The sequence below is a fragment of the Talaromyces rugulosus genome, chromosome II (assembly GCF_013368755.1).
Source record: "Talaromyces rugulosus chromosome II, complete sequence".
NCBI lineage: Eukaryota > Fungi > Ascomycota > Eurotiomycetes > Eurotiales > Trichocomaceae > Talaromyces > Talaromyces rugulosus.
Window position 1 is genome coordinate 5498685 of NC_049562.1, and position 22701 is coordinate 5521385.

Sequence of the window (22701 nt, forward strand, 5' to 3'; positions counted from 1 at the left end):
GCTCATAGTCGATCGGTCTAGGGGCGTGTAGGTAGGATGCGGGGAGGGTATAATATAAGAATGGGGGATGCAGCGAGAGACGAGGTTGTTGAGATGATGCTCTGAGTTAATCGGCAACAGCCCCGATTGCGGTGGAGCGCAGCGCCTGTTCCCGCTTCCGTCATAATGTGCTAGCGTCAACTGGTGCCTCGGCTCAATATACAGATCTCGGTTTCTACTTTCAAAGCCCGCAGCTTGCAATTGTTGGAGTAAATACATTATATACATGCACCTCTGCTACTAAGTTAAACAGATCTCGCGACATGCAGTAAACGAAAAGAAAAATGAAACAATCGGTCGGCCTAAGTGAGTAAATAGGTCGACTTGTCTCGATATGCATATTTTAACAGCAATCATCATAAGTGACTTTTTTCCAAAGAGCAGCCACGAGAACGCCCAGGATATCCATAAATCAAAAGATACCAAGATGAATGAAACGACACAAGTAAATAGCACTTATTTCCCCATGTGACTCGTATATTTGGTTCAGAAAACAACGCCTCGCTTCTTCATCAAGGCTTTTCGCTCTTTCTCCTTGGCTGTACGCGTGGGTTAGCAAATGTCTTGTATTCAGAAAAAGGGTTACTCACCTTCGTCGTATATGAGGAACTCGTGAAGAGCGCTACCGGCCGGGACCATTGGTAGGACAGGGACTTTCTTGTCGGTGAAAACTTCCAACAAAGCCGGGCCATCGCTTTCGATGAGCCATTTCAGTTTCTCTTCGACCTCATCGGGCCGCGAGCACCGTTGGGCCTGAACTCCCATGGCTTCCGACACCTTCACAAAGTCGGGGTTCTTCTGATGGGTGTGGGCATAGCGATCTTCGTAGAACAGGTTCTGCCATTGCGTGACCATACCCTGCTCCTCGTTGTTCAAGATAATCACCTTCACACCAATGTTGAACTGGGCAGCGGTTGACAATTCCGTCAAAGTCATGTTGAAAGAGGCATCACCGTCGATGTCAACAACCAGGGCCTCGGGGCGGGCAACCTTGGCACCAATGGCGGCAGGCAATCCGAAACCCATGGTTCCGAGACCTCCTGAAGTGATCATGGAGCGAGGATAGCGCCAGCGGAAGTGCTGTGCAGCCCACATTTGATGTTGACCAACACCAGTCGTAATAATTGTGCGGTCCTTGATAGAATTCGTCAAATTGCTCAGCTTCTCAATGACAGCCTGGGGCTTGATAGGTCCATCGGCAGTTTCCTTCTCATACAGAGACAGTGGGAAACGAGTTTTCCAGTCGTTCAACTGGGCAAACCATTCTGGTCGTTCGGCAACCTGTTTGACCTTGGGCAGAAGGAGCGCCAAGTTTTCAGCGCAGTCACCCTCGACAGCTTCAGTGGCTTCAACCACCTTGTTGATGTTCTTGGGCATGACCTCGAAATGGACGATTCCACCCCGACCCTCGGCAGCGGCAGCTCTGGCTTGTGGAGCAAACCGAGCAATGTTAAGGGTGACACGGTCGTCAAATCGAGCTCCAAGGGCGATGATCAGATCGGCCTCTTGCATTGCCATGTTGGCATAGGCAGATCCGTGCATTCCCAACATGTGGAGAGACTTGGGGTCGAGTTCATCAAATCCTCCCAGGCCCTGAAGGGTTGTGGTAACAGGAATGCAAGTCTTGTCGGCGAATTCCTTGAGAAGTTGCGGGCCATCAGGTCGAGCAAGCATACCGTGGCCGACGTAGAGAATAGGCTTTTCGGCCTTGTTAACAAGAGACGCAACTCGGGTGAGAGCGCTCTCAAGCTGGTGGCGGCCAATCTCACGTGCAGCGTGGCTGGCGGCGCTTGGGTGAGATGGGAGAGTGCTGTTCATGGGGATCGGTTTTCGGAGAATACCGCCGGTGATATCCTTGGGGAGGTCAACGAGGACAGGGCCAGGGCGACCGCTCGTTGCGATCTCAAAGGCCTCCTTGATACGGCGAGGGAGCTCAGCCACGCTCTTCACCATCACGTTCCATTTTGTGCAGGCACGCGAGATACCAACGACATCAGCTTCCTGGAAAGCATCGGTACCAATGGCGGAAGTCGGCACTTGACCGCAGAAGACGACCATGGGTGTTCCATCGGAGAGAGCATCCTGCATGGGGGTTATGACATTCGTCGCGCCTGGACCGGACGTGACCAGGACGACACCAGGAAGACCGGAAGCGCGAGCATACCCTTCGGCCATATGGCCGGCACCCTGTTCATGGCGGGGTAGGATGAAATCAAAGTGCTTTGAGTTGTAGATGGCGTCGAAAACCGGAAGGATGGCGCCTCCAGGATAACCGACTAAGGGATTGATTGTTGTTAGAGGGTGTTGCCCGATCAGATATTTAGGTCCATTCCGTTTTGTGTGACTCACAGACGTGTTTCACTCCCTGGCGGAGCATCATCTCGTGGAAAATTTCACCACCAGTCAGTCCGACGAACCTATCCGAGGCAAAGGATTAGCACTATTTGCCAATTCTGACAACATGTCAACATACGAGTCATCGAGCTCGGGTAATTTTCTGTTCTCCAAGGGAGACACATTGGTGCGTGGCGAGTCTTGGTTAAATGCCGGGCTGGGTACGGGACGAGCTTCTCTGCAAGGAAAATTAGCCAGTGCAATGCAGAAGCACTTTTGTCGGCAGGGAATCTCACGAGGACGCAGTGGCAGTACTGGATTCTCGCTTTGAGATCACAGAAGGACGAGAGGCGCGGTGGGGCGAGATGGCGCCGACAATCGAAGTCGCAGAAAATTGCCTCCGACTGGAAGCCAGCGGTCTCTGTGTGGGCAGAGTGCGCAGAGCGCTTCTTGATGGTCTGAGAGACATCATCTTGGGCAACAGATGACGGCCAGGCCACCGAGCAATAGGGTGAGCAAAGAGAGGAGAGGGTCGAGGATTGAGGATAGGAAATCAGCCGGGAAGAGCAGCCCTAGACCGACATTTATTATCCAGAACTCTCACATGGATTAGCTCGGCGACCCGCTGTTTTGCGCGGCCTGATTGGCTGCTGGAGACCACCCGCCGCCGAAGTCGGCACAAAACAGTAAAAATACAGCACAAATACGGTAATTACGGGAATGTGGCTGCAATTTTCGATTTTTGCGTTCAGTAACAACACGGCAATACGACAATACGGATGCCCTTGAGGTGAGTCACAAACACAGCACTGACTCATTCTGGTTCCTTTCTAACCACCACCTAGGGTTTTTGCTCTTTTTGTTAGAAGCTTTCAACAACACCTGCTGGTTTTCTTCTCAGCAGGCCCTCCGATACACGCACGACCTTCTTTCCGACTAATGCACGTCGTGGCACACCTCACCAAGTCCAGAGTAAGCACAAGTCAATTGGCCCGTGTATGCGGGGAGCTTGGCTGTAGTCGATGTGCCCAATCATTTGTCTGCCATTACTATTATATCTTAAATTGCATGTGTTTGTACTATAATGACTACATCTCGTTTTATTTGGACCTTTCTTTCGATTGTTACTAATCCTGCATAATATTTCGCTTGCTTCTTCGGGTAATTTCAGAGAGCTCGGTTGTATATATTCTACACCCATGTCCCAGTAGCTTACCCATGGATATAAGAACTTCAATTTATTTGCAATAATAGGGTGGCTATTGAAATTTGTATATAATCAACAGATACAGCATGATATTATTGTGAGTGCAGCAATATGAGCCTATGCAGTAGTGCTAAATATAGTCCCAGTTACAACGAGCTAACAACATAACCACCGGCATGTATAGGCACATCTGAATAGCTACATTATTATCATTACTACCTATCTTCTATTATGTTACCCTGCTCTCCATTGATAAAACGACGTCATCACCTGACCGCCTTCCCAATCAACCCACCGGGGCTCTGGCAACGGCTAGTGCGGGGAGCGTTGCATCTGGTCGCGCTTTTTTCGACAATTATCCGGTCATCGAACGGTCGCGCTTAAGGGGAATCCCGCTTCATCTGCTCACAATTACGCTCAAAAGATTCAGACAAGAACCCATCACCGGTCCGGACTCTTCCAGCAACTCTCTCGAAGCAAGCGACAGCGAGACAGACGACAACACGACACACACGCCCCCTCCCCGCTTCCCCGCGATGGCCCCGCAACAATTGGTCCCTCAGACCGAAAACATTGCAGACGTCTATGCGACTGACGATGTCTCGGCCAAGGCCGTTGCCCCTGAGATCAAGGCTCGCTGGCAGAACCTGGTCAGCCAATTCGTCCAGGTGTACGGTGAAAAGCCCGACTTTGTTGCGCGAAGCCCCGGCCGTGTAAACATCATTGGCGAGCACATCGACTACAACCTCTACGACGTCCTGCCCACCGCGGTCAGCGTCGATGTCATCATTGCTGTCAAGGTTGTCCCGACCGAAGGCTCCGAGGCAACGGTCAAGATATCAAACGTGAATCCCGAAAAGTTCCCGTCGCGCGAGTTCACCATCCCCTCGGACAAGGATATCGAGATTGACCCCAAGAAGCACGAATGGATCAACTACTTCAAGGCCGGTGTGCTTGGCGCAATGAAGTTCCTTCGAAAGGAAACCCCTTCCATCAAGCCTGTCAGTATCGAAGTTCTGATGGACGGCAATGTTCCCCCTGGTGGAGGAATTTCTAGCAGTGCCGCATTTGTCTGTGCCAGTGCTTTGGCCGTCATGAAGGCCAACGACCACCATGTCTCAAAGCAGGATCTTTTGGACCTGGCTGTTGTTTCGGAACGTTCTGTGGGCGTCTACTCTGGAGGGTACGTTGCAATTAAATGCATATTCGTTCCAATTGGCTAACTCGTTTACAGAATGGACCAGGCCGCCTCTGTTTTCTCGGAGCGAGGATATCTTCTATACACAAAGTTCTTCCCCAAATTCTTCGTCGAACATGTCCCAGTGCCTGAAGCCGACGAGGAAGTTACTTTCCTGGTGGCCCAGAGTTTCATTACCTCCAACAAGGCCGAGACCGGCCCCCGTCATTACAATCTCCGCGTTGCTGAATGCACATTAGCCGCCGTCGTGCTGGCCAAACTGAACGGCGTCACCCTGGAGAAGGACAACAGTTCTCTGGGCTACAGCCTGCGCAACTTTCACGAGGAGTTTATTCGCAAACAGGGCCGTCTCCAAGATCCATTGGAGTCTCAGCTTGACACAGTCATCCAGACCACTAAAGAGCTATTCCCTCAGGAGCAGGGATATACGCGAGAAGAGATTGCTAAATTCCTCGACATCACCGTCCCAGAGCTGGAGTCGCGATTCCTTTCCTCGTTCCCTGTTCAGGCCGAACGATTCCTGCTCCGTCAACGCGCTCTACACTGCTTCAGCGAGGCTCGTCGTGTGCTTGACTTCAAGGCTTGCCTCTCTCAGGCAAAGAAGCTTGACGAAACGCGCCTTCACTACCTCGGCAAACTCCTCAACGAAACCCAGGAGTCTTGCCGCGTCGACTACGACTGCAGTTGCCCTGAAGTCGACCAGATTTGCGAAATCGCCCGTCGCGCTGGTGCTTGGGGCAGCAGACTTACCGGCGCCGGCTGGGGAGGCTGCACAGTACACATGCTTCCCAAGTCCAAGGTGGAGGCTGTCAGCCAAGCTATTAAAGACGAGTACTATTCAAAGAAATTCCCGGATCTTTCTCAGGAGAAGCTGGCTCAGGCTATTGTCATTAGCAAGCCTTCCAATGGCTCTTTCTTGTAAGACTCCCTTACTACTAATATTTATCCGGTATGCAATCGCTGACATATTCTCCACCCAGGGTTCACGGTGCCGCTTTAGAATTTTAAGTAAATTCCGATTTACTTTTTAATCTCTTTTAACACGGCTTTATTTCTTACATTTATAGAGATAGATAACAGATCCCGATGTAATATTAAAATGCATATCAACCCGGGCTATAAACACCTTCCTATGTAGGAAGTAGAGCGGCGGCGAGTTATAAAGCTCTCAATCGAGGCTAGCTAATAACTATCAACTGATGATAGCTAGCAGGGCTTGACCGGGGAAGCCGCTTCTGAAGAACCGTGGTATTGCCCTATCGTTGCCGTCTGCTATCTTCCTTGGTCGAATCGCTTTCTAGATGGCAGTAAAGCGAAATGCGGTGTCATGAAGATGCACTTCTTTGATCAAGTACACTAGATATCTGATGTGATCAGATGTGTTGACATCCTGGCATTGGTACTTCAGAACAGGTTATGTGATGTAGAAAGAACCTGCCCGGCCGTCTCTTTCAAGTCTTCTTTTTAAAGAAGTCACTCATCTTCTTCATCCCGCTGGTATTCACCTTTTTCAGGTCTCGCACGCCACGGGACTCGGCAAGCTTCTTTTTCTTCTCCTCTTCCTCCTTCTTGCGCCTCTTCTCGGCTTGAGATTCGCCATCTTCGTCGTCATACCCTCGCTTGCGCGTGTAGTTTCCGACCTGTACGGATGCGTTTGCTTCGGCGCGGAGAATTGCGAGTTCTTTGAGGCGGTCATCAAGGGGTTTAAAGTCAATAGGGCTCTCGGGCGATTTCAGCAGCTCATCGATGCTGCTTGATAGATGGGGCGGTAGATATGACTGTTTCATGAACGAAAGCGCAATGCGGAGCCGAAGTAATCTCGTGATCGCATCGGAAGATGATATGTCTTCCACTGTGGACAGCTGTGTAGCTGGCGTTGCGGCGCCAGACTGTTCTTCAGAGGTCACTGTGACTGTTGTCGTGGTCGTAGACTGCGTCTCCGATATTTCGGATTCCTGGCCCTCCTCGTTGGCCGTTGTCGAAACATCGGTTTTCACTTCTTCCTTTTTGATGTTCGTTAGAGGGGGGTCCAGCACCGTGCGGACGAAACGCTCTTCCAAACTCGTCGGCAGTCCTTGCGCAATCATCCGCTCGGCCTTTGCGATCAATTCATTCACAAGCTTCTTCTCTTTGAAGCGGTACAGTGTCTCATCGCCCGCTTCCATGGTGTCGCATATCGCCTGCATTCTTCGCTCGAGTGTGGGTCTGAATGTCACATCGTAAAGAATATGGCGTAGATGAGGAGCGAGCTCGTCCTGGGAGTCGAGAATATCGTCGAGCGGTTGAAACATATTCTTTGTCGAGCTAGTATTTTCTTCAGGGGCTATGATCGGCAGCATGAAGAAGAGCACATCAATTGGTGTCGCTATAAGCAATTCTGCCTTTTTCGTAACATATGCCTTGCTCTCTTTCCCCGACTCTTCCTCCTCTCCGTGCTTCGGCGTTAGGAGGATACTCCTGGGCGCCCATGGCGTGGAAGCAACACTGGTGAATTCGTACAGACCGCCATTGTGAGAGTCGAAAAAATAGCGATTGGGAGCGCCAGAGTTAGGGCTTTCGAGTGTAAGGAACCTGGCATCCTCGCTTCTTTTCGATGGTAGAATAAATGTTCGGCTGGGCACATCGACAGACTCCAATGGCTTTTTCTTCGTACTCGCATCGATTTGTTGTTCGTCTGCTGGCGTCGCTTTCGACCCGGTTGTGCCTTTTGATCGCGTTCTCGGCATGTTGGGCAATGGCGCTATTTTGAGGTTTGTCTGCCTGTTCCAATTCCCAAATATCAAGCCTGTTGTCGTTGTTATCTTCAGCTTGGTCGCGACCAGTACGGACTCTACGGAGTAATTTCCGCGGCGAACGCGACGCGCCGCAGCATTGACTTTCTACGGCGGACTCTAGCAGCCTTAGTGGTGGGTCCCATTTCTTACATTCCTTACCAATATCCACATATTGCGCGTAATATTACACATCCTTTAGGCCTGTCTCGTAACATAAATACACCTCCGTATCGAAAAAGGGATAGCCGGCTCTGCCACCCGCCGTAATCGCGACGCGTCGAAGCGGTCAAATATGCAGGTGCAAGGCACAAACCGCGGCCCAATCACACCAGTGCCTCACATTATTAGTGCCTCAGCCGTTAAGCCTTGTTCCAGATCCAATAACAATCTGGAGCAAAAGCTACGTATCACGGAGACTAAATTCTCGTTTTTTTCCCTCGAGCATTTCTGTTCCGCTGCATGCAAAGACGTCTGCAGACACCAGGACTGCTGTGATCACGGTATGGTGGGGTACTCTGGTCGACGCCCTGCTATGGAATCAAGAGGAACATACAGATTGATTGCCAACGAGACAAGCCAGTATGTATACCAGCCCATAGCTCTGGCCAACAGCTAACCAAGATCCTGTCCCAGTGGTCGAACCGCCATCATGGCCTCCCAAATCGCCCAGGGAAGCCCTGCTCGTCTCTCCCGGTGGTCGCCGACGGTTTCTCGAAATGCGTCGCGAAAGAGAAGTCAATGAACCTCAGTCGCCCCTGAAGCGATCAAGCATGACGCCTAATTTCCATGCTCGGGCTCTTCTCCAAGATGGCAACGATAACGGCCAAGTCGAAGGGGAGGACGAGGAGGAAGATGAAGAAACATTGCGATTACAATTAGCTGCCATTGAGGCAAAACTTAAGCTCAAGAAGCTGCAACAGAGCAAATCGGCAAGACCGGCCACTGCTTCCTCTGACGGGGAAGATGTTCGTCAACGAAGGCCATCGTCTCCTACGCGGCCACAAAGCAGGCTGAATGCCATGCGAGAAAGGCTGGCTGCGTCCGATCGCGGCTCCGATGTCCAAGTTCCACTGTCTCCCTCCAAAAAGCCCGCCATCCCAGAGCCAGCTTCTCCTCGAAGGGCGCTATTCAACTTCAAAAAAGCAAGTGAAGTGTCGCTGAAACGACCATCGAGTTCCAGAGCAGGGGGCCGTCCTACAAGTTCATTTAGTTCTGGCACAAGAACCTCCTCGGCTGCGAGTAAAAATGACCATGATTCACCTGATATCTGGTCACCCCCGCTGGAGGATTTGAAGCGTGCAAAATCTTTTAGCGAAAGAATTGCGGAGAGCAGGAATACCGACAAAGCCAAACAAGAACGAGCCAAGAGGATTCAAGAAAATCGAAGTTCTGGCTTTGCCGTCGACAAGGCTGAAGTTGAACGGTATAAAGAGGAAGCCGCTTCAAACCTCCAGTCTACATCTCCTGTCAAGAAGCAGGCGACACAGTCTTTTAGCCGTGAGGATGTGCTGCAGTCATACGGCGGTGCATACCCTTCAATGAAAAAGTCCGTCACGGCGCCTGTCATGCGAGAAACGCCATCAACAGCATGTCCGCAACTCTCTAGCCCTCGGTCCAAAACAACAGCTCATTCCAGGGATAATAGCACCAACACTCCAGAAGCGGATCAATCAAAACTTGAGCCTTTCTCATCCCTCAATCTCTCCAATCGAATCCTACCTCATTCCTTCCTCACCCGAACCCTCGAGAACAAAACCGTTCTTCGTATTCCTCATCTGTTAAAGTCGATCAAAGCACCAGAATTCGAGTTACCCGAGACGGTCGATGGAGACTACGTCGTATTCGGCATTGTAGCATCCAAGTCAGACCCTAAACAACACAAAGAGAAAAAGGCTTCTACAAAAGAGGTCGATATGTATGATGACGGGCTGAACAACAGCGAGCAATACATGGTCATCACCCTCACAGATCTCCAATGGACGGTTGATCTTTTCCTTTTCGACACTGCATTCCCCCGATATTACCGGCTCTCCGAGGGAATGGTTATTGCCATACTTAATCCAACTATCATGCCCCCGCCGCCCAATAAAATTGATACTGGCCGGTTCAGCCTCTGTCTCTCGTCGTCTGATGACACTGTCCTCGAAGTTGGGTCTGCACGAGACATAGGATACTGCAAGGCAGAGCGCAAAGACGGCAAGGTATGCCGGTCTTGGCTTGACGCCCGAAAAACAGAGTTCTGTGACTTCCACGTTGATGTGCAGGTCCGAAGAACACAGTCTCAACGACCAGGGGTCAATGCTGGAACAGGCATGTTTGCTCCTGGGGGCCGCAATGCATCACGCATCGCAAACTTCGCTCCCTCTCGTGGCAGCGGTCGTGGTGGTGGTCGCGGAAACGGTCCCAGGGGTCTCAAACAAGAAGGCGCAAAATACGATTGGGGAACTCAGTCTACATACTTTGTCGCTTCAGCTCCCAAGTCTTCGTCCGCTCGTGGAGGAGGCGCTTCAATGTACCATCGCGGAGGAATGGGGGGCTTTGGCAGCTCGGCAGCTACTCTAATCGACACCATCGACGACAACCCATTCGCCGCAAGCAACGTACGTGGCAACGAAAGCAAAGAAGAACGCACTCGCCGCCGTCTACTCGAAGACCAACGCGAGCGCGACATCGCCAAGAAACTCGGCTCGAGAAGTGGAAATACAGGATCCGAATATCTTCGCGCAAGACTCGGCCAGACCAAACCCTCGTCATCACCAGCCTCGTCGGCGGGACAAAAAGACGACGCAGCAGCCATGCCATTCTTATCTCGCAAAGCCGAATCTGTCAGTCTCGGTCCGATCAGAAAGCGCGCCCATGAAGATGAGAAGTCGTCCAAGGGGAGCGGCACAGCTGTCAAAAAGACCCGGTTCATCACTTCAAAGGGCATCCGTGAAGCGGGAAGAGACAGTATATGTGGGCATGAAGCGAGGCGGACGATCATGAATAACAATGATGACGATGACGATGACGATGACGAGCTGGATATTATCTAGTGGCGAGGTGGTTTTCTTGAAAGTAGACGTTTCCTTATGTAGATTTGCTTTGAATTGATACCCAGATATTACATAACATTAAACATCCCATTTACACCACACTCCGTGATACCATGATTTTATTTTTATACGCAATTGATGTCGATTGAACATGACAGCTATATGACTGCCTAGTCTCGGGCCTTTTAGGGTAAAGGGGAAGAGGATTACGAATCTTACACTAGTAACTACGAAAACTTGATTGGAGTTGCAACGAAAAGAGTAACTATTAATCATTCTTGCATGGAAACGCTAACTATATCTTGAACCGAATATTCACTCCATGCGTCAACTGAAACACATCGAAAACGCATCATGAAAAAAAGAAAGGTATCGTGATCAAGAGTTTGGTTTGTAAAATAGCTCCCAACCTAACTCCATCCAACCAAGAAATAAAAACACCATCTGAATAATCCTCGGGTGAACAATCAACAACTGGATTAAAAACGTATTTCCCTCGCATAGTGTAAGATATTAACACGTTGAATAATGACAATTTAGATAAATTTCGGATTTAACCGTCGATTTAATTACCACGGGTCTTCTTTGTGGCAGGGGCACTCGTGGCGGGCGAATCGTCAGCCTCTCGTTTCTTGGGAATAGAAGCCTCAGTTGGCGACTGCTTTTTTCTCTTCCAGATATCAAAAGGACTTCCACGCTTTCCCTTCTTCTGGGTCTCAGCAATGGCAGCCAAATGTGGAGCGATCATCTCGCCATCAGACAGACGACGAGAACGAAGAGCACGTTTAGGAGGAAGATTTTCCGCGGTGTCTTCAGAGGATGCTACAGCATCATCGCTGTCGACGGGCTCAACTTGTTCGTCGATATCTGTAGTCGCCTCTTCATCGTCGTTATTGGTCGGTGGTGGCAGTTCTTCGCTTTTCACTTTCTCATTAGAGGGGAATAAAACGCGGCCTCTAATGGCGGAACGGGTGACGCGGGGAACACTAAGGTTGACGCTGCTGTCGAGCAAGTCTGGGCGATTGGCAAACAGGCCCAAGTCTCCATCGTCGTCACTTTCCTCCTTCTCTTCATCTTTCTCGTCGAACTTGCGGAAAAGTTTCTTTCCACGGCTATAATTAATAGTAGTTAGCGTATACGCCAATATTAGATTATCCTTTCCAAAACTCACAATGTATATAACATTCCATCATCGCGTTTCACAGCATCTTTCGGGGCAAGCTCTGGCGTCGCAGAAGATGTCAATTTGCGGCGTTTTGGCATCACCGGCTCCGTCGAAGCAGGCATCGTGATCTCAGATTTTGCGGTAAAAATATTGTCGGGGTTATTGTTCACAGCTGGAATTCGATTGCGAATGTCTGTGAATATCTCGATGGTATTGCGATTTCCGTCAGAACCTTCGTCGAAGCTTCCCAAAGAGAAGCCAGTGGGATTCTTGATCTTCTTAGCGCGAGTTGAAGATGTAGTGGGGAAGAGAGACCGGGCAACGATTCCTAGGTCCGCATATGATTTTTTGTTGCCGTTTGGGGTCTTGACAGGAGTGGGGAGAAGAGTCGAGTCAGGCGGCAGCAGAGTTGCACGTGAGTGCTTGCTGGGTGATGCTGCTGCGGTTTGTGAGGAGCCAGACTGGCTAAGGTCATCGGCGAGCAGTGCGCGTCCTCGAACAACCTTGCGAGGCGACCTAGTTCTCGGGGGAGACAAAGTGCCTAGATTGTTTTGACGGCCGTCCTTTTTGGGAGATGAGGGAGGAGGGGTTGCGTTTCTTGCACTCAATTTCTGCCTTGCGATCCTTTCAGATTGTCTAGCAGGATAAGGGTCGTAGGAGTCATAGCCAGTGCCATGCCGGGGGGCATGAGGTTCACGCAACAATCCAGGTGGAGGAGTGGTCGCCATGGTTCACGACACCAGTCTGCGCTTGTTTTTTTTTTTTTTTGTTTCCTTCTGTTCGGCTGTGATGCCTAGTGGGTTTCGATAATGATAGGTTGTGGGAGTTGATGACTGAGTCCTCTGGATAGTTCAGTCGCGTTGCTAAATGTAAACAAGGGATGTCTGTAGGTTTCCAATAAGCCCACACTGCAGACGCAGAACTGCTGCAGAACTCCTATTTCAGCACAACGTGGGCATTCCACGTCCAAAACAGAATAATCGAGAATAATATGGGATATCCAAGCGAATAAAGCCAAAATGAAGGGACGCAACAGAGGATGGAGGGCGGCAGAGCGTGTGGTTGAGAGGAAAACAATGTTGGGCGGTTGAGGAATGCGGTGCCAGCCTGGGGGTTGTTGATCACCAGCCACTGCCCGTAATTCGGGAGGCTGACACTGGGCCCCGGCACGTGCCCCACTTCCTGCCAAGCCTGGCAGCGACGCCGAACAAGGAACGCGCTCCGTCAACAACCCCGCCAGAACAGCCAGCATCAACATAGAGCTGATCAATTCTCTCGTTTGTACTCTCGAGAGCTGCCTTGTTTTTGTTCTCGTCAATTGGCTGGCGCTCCTTTTCGTGCATACGCTTTTCGTCGGATCAGCGTTCCTTTTTTATCTTCACATCTCCACGCTAGGCACTGTTCTATCAAAAAAAGTATAACCAGTAGCTGTGCCACATTCTTTACCAACCCAAAGCTCGACTATAAGCCCACCGCCAATAGCACGTTGTGCCAGACGACCACGAAATCACGAAATACTACCGTCATGACTTCAGCAACCGCTGCCGAGGAGATGGAGCGACTCCAGCTTTCCGACGGAGATACCGAAGAACTGTGGAACTCCCCATCCCAACGGCGCACGAAACCAATCAGCCAGAAGACCTCTACGACACCAGAGGAGCGAACGCAGCATCGGGACAGCGAATTCGTGTACGGCCGAGAGGAGGCCCGGGAGCAAGCGCTGCGCAATGAATTGCAACGGGTGAGGACCGTCAACCAAGCCATTGAGGGGGTTTTGGAGAGTCTCCAACGAGCTCGGGGAAACATGGAGGTATGTGCTATCTCACTATGGTGGTACTATGGCTATGGCTAATTTCAATGGCAGACTGTTTCCCGGACCGTCGACTCTGCTTCAACATTAATGAATACCTGGACTCGGATCCTGTCGCAAACAGAGCACAACCAGAGACTACTTTTGAACCCCCAATGGCAAGGCGCCACCCACGACATATCTGAGATGGAGAACGAGGCGTTAGCGAAACAACAAGCCGCCGAGCGGAGAGAAAGGGAGCTTCAAGAACGCAGGGAGGCGGCTCGAAGAGCGGAAGAAGACAAGAAGCGAACCGACAGTGCTACGGCGACTAGCAGAGGCCGTGCCACATCTAGAGGAAGGGTAGTACGCGGAGGGTTGGGCAGGTCCACGAGTGTTTCCTCCAAGAGCAAGCCAGGCACCCAAACCACCTCGTCGACATCAACACGACGGCCAGTCAGCGGTATCGCGCGAGGCGGAGGGACAACTCGCGGCCGTGGTAAACCGTAGGAAAGGAAATGAAATGACTAATGCCAATAGATGTTTATTTGTCTGGAAATATTACTTAGATACCCTAGATACCCACTGGCTGCATCTTGCGTTGTATCTACTAATTCAAAATATACATATGCACCTACATAATACGAAACTACATATAGGCAATATACACAATATATTAACTTTATGCGGAGTATACATGCACATATTGTTCCTGGTGGCTCGTGACGCACCACGGTCGAGCCAAGTGGGCCCGCGCGGTCTCTGAAGTCTAAGTAAAGTAAAGCTTATCAGCGCCGATAGGAGAAGCTCCAACGTAACTGTAACGATCTCCTGAACACCCTGGCCTCGCAATCACGCCGACGACAGGGAGCAATTCTGCTCTCAGAACACCAGCCGATCACCATGAATTTCGCTCCTTACCAAGACGACTCGCCCGAAGTCGAACGAGCACTCTCTCCGCCCCCATTCGCCGACCCGTTCAATCGTACCAAATCACCGCCAGCTCAACAACAACAACAACAACAACAACAGCAGCAGCAGCAACAGCGATCAACACCGTCCCCTCAGCCAAAGCAGGCACCGCCAAATTATTACTCTCATCCAAATACCAACAATGGATACATTGATTACAGCGCGTCCTCGAGCGGGTTTGGAAACACGCCGGCCTCCGACAGTCCGTTACATCAACAAGACTACGGTGGACGGGCAGACCTCGGCGCGTTTGATACCAGTTTACCATTGAGAATGGATTATGAGGCTATGCTGGCATACATATTATTGCCACCTGCCGGTGGTGTCGCTTTGTTGTTGCTCGAGCACAAGAGTGACTATGTCCGGTATGCGCACTAACACCACTACTCTATGCGCCAGACACCTAGACCAGGATTTAGCTGATTGTGATAAATATATAGGTTTCACGCATGGCAATCAAGCATGCTGTTTAGCGCTATATTCGTACGTCCAATCCCCTTCTCCGTCTCTCTATGCGACAACAACTCTTCTAACCCAAGTTGCCCTTTCCTGCTAGGTCCTTCATCTGATTTTTTCCTGGTCAAGCGTAATCTCGTGGCTCATGTTTATTGGAGATATTGCCCTCATTGCATTCTTGAGTCTTCATGCCTATCAAGACGGTAAACTTGCTCGCTATCCTCCCTTGTCTTATTCACACGTGCTGATAATCTTCTAGTTGACTCCCTCGAGCACTACGAAGTCCCCTTGTTCGGCCGTCTGGCAAATTCATTTGTAGACGATGAATAAAAATGGAATAGCACATCGTACCCTTTTTTTTCCAATTCCTAGTTTATACTTTTTCACGTCAGTGACATTTTGGTGTTGTCAGATAGATACCCACATACTACTATTTTTCTGTCTCAATGTTCTGTTTCATTTTGGTCTGTTAGATTCCGATTACATTGTATTGATTGTTTTTTTATTAATGGGTGTTGGGTATTTTCAAGTTTATATCGTACGATAAGGAGTTTTCAAAATGATAATATCATTGCATGATTGCGTTACAACATTAAACTACACTTTATCTACAATTATACCAACGTGTTAGCTGAAACTTGATGAAACGTAAAGTACTTGTTGATTAATCATGTACCAGAATCGGTATATCACAAAAGGAGAAACCAAGAAGGCTCTGTTCCTCCCAAAAATCTTGAAAATCTTGGATCAACGGTCATGACACATATATCAACATAGGAAGGGTGCAGAGAAATAGCGGGATGGGACTGAGAAAAACACAGGCAGTGATTCCCATTGGGATACATTCTTGGCTTGAAAGAAAAGTTGACGATTAAATGAAAAGTTGAGAGAAAAGGGATCCAAGGCTAAATTCGGAGCAAAGAAAAAAAGAAAGAAAAGCGAAAAGAAAAGAAGAAGAAGAAAAAGAAGAAATGAATAAAAGAAAAAGTGAGGGTGGTAGAAATCGTGGGCAAATTTTCGTATCATAGGTGCAAGTCAAGCGGTGACTCTTTGTACAAAGGGTTGAGTCCTCAACGAGTGAAGAAGAGTGGTTTTAAACGTTTTGCAAATAGTTACTGGGAACCAGTCCAGAAGGACCGCGGACTCCAGTTACCTCTGCCTCCCACCATCCATCATCCTGCAGTCGGAGGACTGCTAGGATATCTCCCTTTGAGAATCCAAGCTCTTCGGGGATTGCAGCGTTGTAACTATACAATGCTCGCGCTAAAGTAAATTGTTAGCCTGAGTTAAAAAAAGAAGGGCGATCGGAATTTCCTTACCAAAATGCAAGACTGGGCGGCCATCGCGGCTGAAAGGCCGGTTTGGGTCAGCGAGGGCTACGCTCTTGCTACGAGACCGCGAGCCAACGTCTGGGCCGTTGCCATAATACATCGACTGGGGTCGGCCGCCATTGTCCCGTCCTTGACCACCGTAGTTATCATACCCGCCCCCATAGGGCTCGACTTGGTTTCCAGAAAGCTGAAGCTCCATACCATTGGCACTCGATGGACGATTAGTTTGAGCAAAGTGAGGTCGGGGAGAGACAGGACGACCAGCGTCAACGGGGGAGGCATGTCTCGAATATTGTCGTGGAGAGTACCCACGGTCACTGCCAGCTCTAATACTAGCCGAGGGAGATTGCGCATGACGGCTGTTGTAGCTGTTTGACTGGTATGAAGATGGGCTAGTAGCCATTCCTCCACCGCCACCGCCATATTGGCTCATGCGAGTATCAACCTGGGCGGGTTGTGGGCTAGCACTCCTTCTCAGTGTTGGAGCAGGAGACCGGGCACGAGGAATGTCCTGAGCATGGGCTTGCGACCTGGTAGGCATTCGTTGGGGGTTGTTGGAGCCTCCAAACATGTTCTGCGTCTGACCGACGTACTTCTGAGTCGTCTTTTGCATCTGGGCCGAAGTAAATGCCGGTTGGGGAGCATCCAGGCGTTTCACAGGGGCATCGTTATAGGAAGGTGGAGGAGCATCTGTATTGCAGTAAGTAGAATTCGGTGCTGAAGGTGCCGGCGTTGCTATACCATGGTATCGATCCGCAGAAACACGGCCGGCTGATGGCTTTCCAACGCCCTTGAGATCAGCGAGTGCCCGTGCAATAGGGTCAACATTATCTTCTGCAGGCTTCGATGCCGGTGGCGCCTTCTTATCTGGAGATGCAACGTCGAAAACGTTATTGCCAATGTTCAATTGGAAATTCGCTCTGGGATCCACTGGCTCAGGACTAGCGGAACGGGCCTCGGCAGGTGATGGCGCCTTGTAGTTTATCTTTGTCGGACTACGGGAGTGCGACTGAGACTGGCGGTCTTTATCATGGCGACTCTTGCGGCGGAATGGACTGTTACTGAAGAAGGCACTTCGCTTCTTCTGAACTTGTTTCTCCGGCGTCATGCCCGGCATGGAAACACCATTGACCGGTTTGACGGGTGATTGCTTGATGCTTGGCGCAGGCTCTTGGCTAGAGAATGAGGAAGGGTTGGAGATGTCGCTCTGGTTGTCTTCGCGACTAGAAGGCCGGTATGCACTTGTAGCAGAGCTTCTCTCCGATGGTGGACCAGTTCGGCAAAACATCGTCATTCCATCGGTTGGGTAAGAATTATGTGGCACCTTGTTGATTTCACCATGTTGGTTGGGGTCGTAATTTGGCGGTAACTGGCCTCCACGACGAAGGTCTAGCGGTGCTGGCTGGGATGGCTGTGGCTGTGGCTGACTCTGCGGTTGCTGGATGGGCTGGGCTTGCTGTGGGCTAGGCTTCTGAGGTGTCACTGTCGCTTCCCTGCTATTCGGAGTGGTAGCATTGGGATGCCCCATTTGAGCAGCCAGGTCTGAGCTCGGGTCATGGTGGGACTCATAGGTCGACGGTTGTGGAGAGGAGCTGCGGAAAGCTGGGTTTATCGCCCGTTGGAACTGAGCTACAGAGTAGTTATCTTCTTCTGATGTTTCGGAGCTGGCGTCGTTGATGTCTCCTCGACAGAAGTTTATGAAACGAGGGGGGTCTGGGATTTCTTGCCCAGTGCCTTGTTCTTTGATGAAGCTGAGGACGTCCTTTTCTACCTCGCAGTTCTCCAAAGAGACTCGAATTCGTTCGCAAGCCTTTATAGATATTAGCCATGCCCTATAGGGGATTTAGTCCTTGCGACTTACCGCATCGTCGCTGACGCAGACGGTGGAAGCGATGTTTGCATAGGCCCAAAGGCTACTCTTTGTGAAATCAAGTCGCTCTTCTTCCAAATCTTGAAATTTCTATTTCAATGTCAGCTCAAGAGACTATGTATTAGATACCAAGGAAAACTCACGTCGCAAGCAACCTTCCACTCCTTATTCCAGCGACCGGTTGTTTCTTGCAGGACCTTCACTGCTGCTTCGTACTCGGAGCTGTTTGAAGCAAGTTGGATCTGTGTCTTTTCTAATTTGGCTTTGTTTTTTCGCTCCTCTTGTCCCATGACCATGTGGCCTTGAGCTAGGTAACCTTTGATCCTCAGACAGTCTTGCTCATATCTGTCCCGTGTCTATAGTCGTATAGTTAGTGAATTGTAAATAGAACACATATCTGTACACAAACCTTGTTGACAGTGTGTGTTTGTTGGTTTTTGATTTTCAATAAACGTTCGATACCGTTCTGTACAATCTTGCGACGTTCCTTCATTCCTCCGGCAAAGGCGCCAAGGGGCTCTTCCAGCTCACCCTTCATTTGTTGTGAAATGGCAGCATGTGCTTTGGCAACGGCTTCTGTTTCACCCCGTACGACGTCGATTGATATACGGAGTGTGCCGGCCTCGCTGGATCCGAGGGGTTTTCGGCAGAGTGCAAGAAGCTTTCGGGCATATTCGTCTTCAATGGCAGCGCGAGCTATGCAGCTTGTTAATATGTTCCAGGCTTTGAAAGGCGTCGCGAGAGTGTAGGGCGCAGCTACATACTGCTATAAAAGTTTTTCAATTCATCACACGTTACTTTGGCATTATGCATCCGTTCCATCAACGGAATGACTCCTGAATCATCTTTGCCCCAGAAGTTATTGGCAACTGGGTATCATCAATCAGCAACGCGTCAAGCAGGAGATTCGATCGGTCGGCTTACATGACATGGCCACTGATGGCCCGTCTACTGCAGTGCCAGGCATGCTGGGTTGGTGGTGTTGAGGTGTTGAGCTTCGACCAGCGGCTGCTCGTGGTTTCCGATCAAGCGGGAAAGCAGGCGGATAAGATACGAGAAAAGAACGTCGTAGGTCATAAAACGGAATAATAGAAACAACAATAGAGATGTCACACTCTTGTAAGACAGACAAAATGGTGTCGAGGACGAAGGGAGTGGAGATGGCAGCTGGGAAGTTCTCGACCGCGTGTTTACCGGCACCCGTCGCCCGGGGCAACCACACGCCGAACGGGTGACGCACTCCACGCTAGGATAATTGATAAGGATCCAAGCATTAATTAGTTAGTTAATTAAGACTAGTAGTGCTGCTTGCCAATTCTTATAGTTCCTAGAGTTTATTATTTATGATATGGTCGAGAAAACTACTCCGTGTTGATTTCTAATTTGAACTATCTAACCCGACCTCGCGTCACGACTGAATGATGCAAGTCCCGAGAATCCCCAAAACCCTTCTCACCACAAGCCGTGGATAGTTCGTGCTACGTACAGAGTAGCTCGACCTGCAAAGAGTCGAGCAGATACAGTCAAGTTTACTGCTTATCAAGGGCTTTGAAACCCCCGGGGCCGCTATGGACTGCATTTCTCCGGTAAAGTATATATGGTATGGATATATATATATACCTTACCGGAAAAATGCTTCCCTGCATCAACTCCTTTTTTTATCAGACGAAAAGGCGGGCCGCATCTTGTATAGACTGGGTCGCTGGGCTAGTGGTATGCTTCATCCTTCGGGAAACCATTTTTCCAAGTAGTAAAACTACTTTCCTGGATGAGGTCCGGGGTTCGATTCCCCGGTGACCCCCTATATTTTTGCCACCCGGTCTCGTTGGCAGAGAGAGAATCTTTCTTGAAAAAGGAAAAAAAAAAAGTGTGGTTTTTTTGCCACAGAAAACCGTCGGACGAAAAAAAAAAGCTAAGAACTTAGCACTAAAAACACTGACTAGTCCAAGTAGGTAGTAAAAAAGGTAGGGGCTCTCCGGGGAATCGAACCCCGGACCTCATCGTAGGTGGTCGTATGACCAGGGTTAACCTGGTCTGAACCCAAACGATGAATCATAATCCACTAGACCAGAGAGCCGCTATGACAAATCAGATGATATTTACCATAGAAATTCGGTTCTACAAATCATGATCTTTTCCATTAGTCTTTTTATTTAGGCTAAAACCCTCTAGTTGAAAGGCGCTGCGAACCATGCATCTATCCTTAACGAACTGAACATCGATTGATGCGAGGGAGTAATCCAAACATGCTTGGCTAACTCTGATACCCTTCATTACCTAGGTGGTAGTCTCAAAATACCGTCTCCCATCTCTCTTCAATCCCACGCGACGGCCAGGTGTGTTTAGAGAGACTTCGTAGTCAACTTCTTCAAGCATATCGACAAGATAATTCATGTCGCCTACCCATGATTCACCACGACCAAATAACCATGCCACGGAATATCTAGAGCGAATTTTTTTTTTCAGAGATACGGATACCAAGTCGAGCCGCCGATTATGTTGCCGTGGCATCAACCGCATGGTGGTGAGGATGCGGGCCGTCAGCGAGATCCTAAGCCTAGTTTCCGGGAAATAGTGAAAGAACATGTCCTCCGTTAATCTTCACTTGACAGTCTTTGCCCCCTAGAAGAACTCTCCGATAAGAGGCTATCGCCTGCTTATGGTATACAGTGACTCCAATTTCGTGGAACTTTTGCATCGCCTCCTTATCGTATTGTCGATGATTTGGGTCTGGCGAAGTTCGTATGGCATGGAACGAGTTTCTCATACTCTCAGCCCAAGCTCGAATCTGAGGGTCTGCAGATAAAAGAAACTCTCGAAAGCCCTCCTTAGTAACTCCCATAGCTTGTTCTTTCCAAAGTTCAGAACCCTCGTTATCTCTGAACGATTGCCAAAATGGCAATGCAACATTGAGGTGTTGGCCTGCCCAGGCGATACGACTGCCTAGGGGAGTATACTCCTCAAGATCTTTCCAAGGAACAGTTTGGAAAACATTACACATCCACATCTCCACTAGATTCAGCAAAAGATGCATTTGCTTTTCTGAAAATCCAGCATCAGTGAGAGTAGTTAATCCCACCTCTCAGAGGGGAATAAACCATGATTTTCCGTTGATGCTGCACGTGGAATTCCACACATTATAGTGTGGGCAAAGCGTATGGGTGTTGTATCGTCGGTCATTATGCGCTTCAACACGATCACGGAGGCAGATGCTTTGGCCGACATATAACCAAAACTTGCTGTTTTCCCCTTGGATTAAACGCAAGTAAACCCCGACATTTTTTGACTGAGTTGTCTCCACAAGTCTGCCAGAGAAGTTTTATGCTTGAAATACAGTCAGACCATATTTGGAAAAGCCCCCGATGGAACTTACCTTTCTAGATGTACATTCCCTTCTTGGCATAATTTTTTCACGCCATCAAACAAATAAAACCGCATAAGCCTCTTTATTTGATCTTGACCAAGGCTTTCGAAAAGTTTGTTGTAATGATCAAACTTTTCGTCAACCTTTGAGATCAAATGGCCTAGCAGGCTTTCAATGTCAATTTTGTCAAGAGGTACCAGCTCACTTGAAGGATGTTGGACAGTCCAGTTCTCCGCCTTCTGAAGATTCGCTCGGACCCTTTTGGAAACTTGTTCTTTGTCGAATTCCCCTCCTAATGGAGTGACATTGTCGTTTGTGGTCGTCTCAGTCATTGGAAAATCCTCATCGTTTCTAGTCCTCCTAACCCTCTGCGAAACCCCATCTTCTGCCCTATTCCGCTTTTTAACAATTCGGGCCACCTCATGGGTAGCGACTGGTTAAAAGAATCCAGATGCATATGAAGATTTTCGAGCGGCTCCAGACATACTTCCTCCTGACATGTGGTCCACGAAGCGTTCCTTGTCCTTATGCAAATCAATATGTATTGCATAACCCGCTCCTTAAGAAAATATACCACGAACAAAGTGATAAGCTTTGTTTGTCGGTGCGATCTACTTGGTTTACCGGTTAATCCTATTTGATAATGATGATCGGTCGACTAGTATGGATAAACGGAGAATCAAAGAATGCCTGCCAAGTTGACCAATTACACTTCTCACTTAGATACAGTGATCAGCCACTAAATCGGTTTTTCGTCAGGCATCGGTGCAATCCTCGTATCTGATAAATAAAAATGACTCCACCTGGTCGTTTGAAATCGTTTTAGGAGCTCGGTAATGCTATCCTACGCCGCCAAACAATGAAGCATACCCCTATTTGGGCGCCCGCCGACATAAAATCTCATGGGCTTTGCTAGAAACTCTTCGTCGACATAGCGCCTTACCGAAGCAAATCTCCACTAAGGGTTCTCTTTTTGGCAGGGCGGCAATTTTCCAGGTCGATACCCTTCTGTATCACCGTCCTAGATATGCCGGGCCTAATGAGAGCATTGAATCTTCAAATGCCTTTATGTGGTTTCGTTGTACGTTTTCATCTAGTAAATGATTAATAAACGATTATTTACCTTTAATCTTTATCAAATCATGGTCAATTTTACGTGTTTAATAT

At 49.3% G+C, this 22701-nt stretch overlaps 8 protein-coding genes and 2 non-coding genes across 10 annotated transcripts; 4 read left to right on the plus strand and 6 right to left on the minus strand.

The window, feature by feature from the left end:
- Positions 1–525: 525 nt before the first annotated feature.
- Positions 526–2845, minus strand: TRUGW13939_04376 (uncharacterized protein; the record flags this gene model as incomplete). Its single annotated transcript, XM_035487552.1, has 5 exons — positions 526–578; positions 630–2315; positions 2389–2456; positions 2513–2611; positions 2670–2845. The coding sequence occupies 5 exons, from the start codon at positions 2843–2845 to the stop codon at positions 526–528; spliced, it is 2082 nt and encodes a 693-aa protein (XP_035343445.1).
- A 1271-nt stretch (positions 2846–4116) lies between these two features.
- On the plus strand, positions 4117–5700 carry TRUGW13939_04377 (uncharacterized protein; the record flags this gene model as incomplete). Its single annotated transcript, XM_035487553.1, has 2 exons — positions 4117–4763; positions 4815–5700. 2 exons carry the CDS (start codon positions 4117–4119, stop codon positions 5698–5700), a joined length of 1533 nt encoding a protein of 510 aa, XP_035343446.1.
- Positions 5701–6229: 529 nt separating this feature from the next.
- On the minus strand, positions 6230–7504 carry TRUGW13939_04378 (uncharacterized protein; the record flags this gene model as incomplete). Its single annotated transcript, XM_035487554.1, has 1 exon — positions 6230–7504. The coding sequence occupies one exon, from the start codon at positions 7502–7504 to the stop codon at positions 6230–6232; it is 1275 nt and encodes a 424-aa protein (XP_035343447.1).
- Positions 7505–8268: 764 nt separating this feature from the next.
- Positions 8269–10587, plus strand: TRUGW13939_04379 (uncharacterized protein; the record flags this gene model as incomplete). Its single annotated transcript, XM_035487555.1, has 1 exon — positions 8269–10587. One exon carries the CDS (start codon positions 8269–8271, stop codon positions 10585–10587), a length of 2319 nt encoding a protein of 772 aa, XP_035343448.1.
- Positions 10588–11152: 565 nt separating this feature from the next.
- Positions 11153–12480, minus strand: TRUGW13939_04380 (uncharacterized protein; the record flags this gene model as incomplete). The annotated part of the gene is made up of 2 exons (XM_035487556.1): positions 11153–11699; positions 11759–12480. 2 exons carry the CDS (start codon positions 12478–12480, stop codon positions 11153–11155), a joined length of 1269 nt encoding a protein of 422 aa, XP_035343449.1.
- A 701-nt stretch (positions 12481–13181) lies between these two features.
- On the plus strand, positions 13182–15299 carry TRUGW13939_04381 (uncharacterized protein; the record flags this gene model as incomplete). The annotated part of the gene is made up of 6 exons (XM_035487557.1): positions 13182–13562; positions 13617–14040; positions 14428–14878; positions 14954–14996; positions 15070–15172; positions 15229–15299. Coding segments are annotated over 6 exons (1473 nt in total), but the record flags the coding sequence as incomplete, so codon positions are not given.
- Positions 15300–16062: 763 nt separating this feature from the next.
- TRUGW13939_04382 (uncharacterized protein) lies at positions 16063–19137 on the minus strand (the record flags this gene model as incomplete). The annotated part of the gene is made up of 7 exons (XM_035487558.1): positions 16063–16232; positions 16289–18110; positions 18162–18260; positions 18314–18526; positions 18580–18866; positions 18935–19039; positions 19095–19137. 7 exons carry the CDS (start codon positions 19135–19137, stop codon positions 16063–16065), a joined length of 2739 nt encoding a protein of 912 aa, XP_035343451.1.
- Positions 19138–19866: 729 nt separating this feature from the next.
- On the plus strand, positions 19867–19971 carry TRUGW13939_04383. The gene has a single exon. It is a non-coding gene; the product is annotated as a tRNA-Pro (tRNA).
- Positions 19972–20138: 167 nt separating this feature from the next.
- Positions 20139–20247, minus strand: TRUGW13939_04384. Its single transcript has one exon. It is a non-coding gene; the product is annotated as a tRNA-Pro (tRNA).
- A 480-nt stretch (positions 20248–20727) lies between these two features.
- TRUGW13939_04385 (uncharacterized protein) lies at positions 20728–22034 on the minus strand (the record flags this gene model as incomplete). Its single annotated transcript, XM_035487559.1, has 4 exons — positions 20728–21182; positions 21432–21475; positions 21544–21967; positions 22022–22034. 4 exons carry the CDS (start codon positions 22032–22034, stop codon positions 20728–20730), a joined length of 936 nt encoding a protein of 311 aa, XP_035343452.1.
- Between the last annotated feature and the right edge of the window lie 667 nt (positions 22035–22701).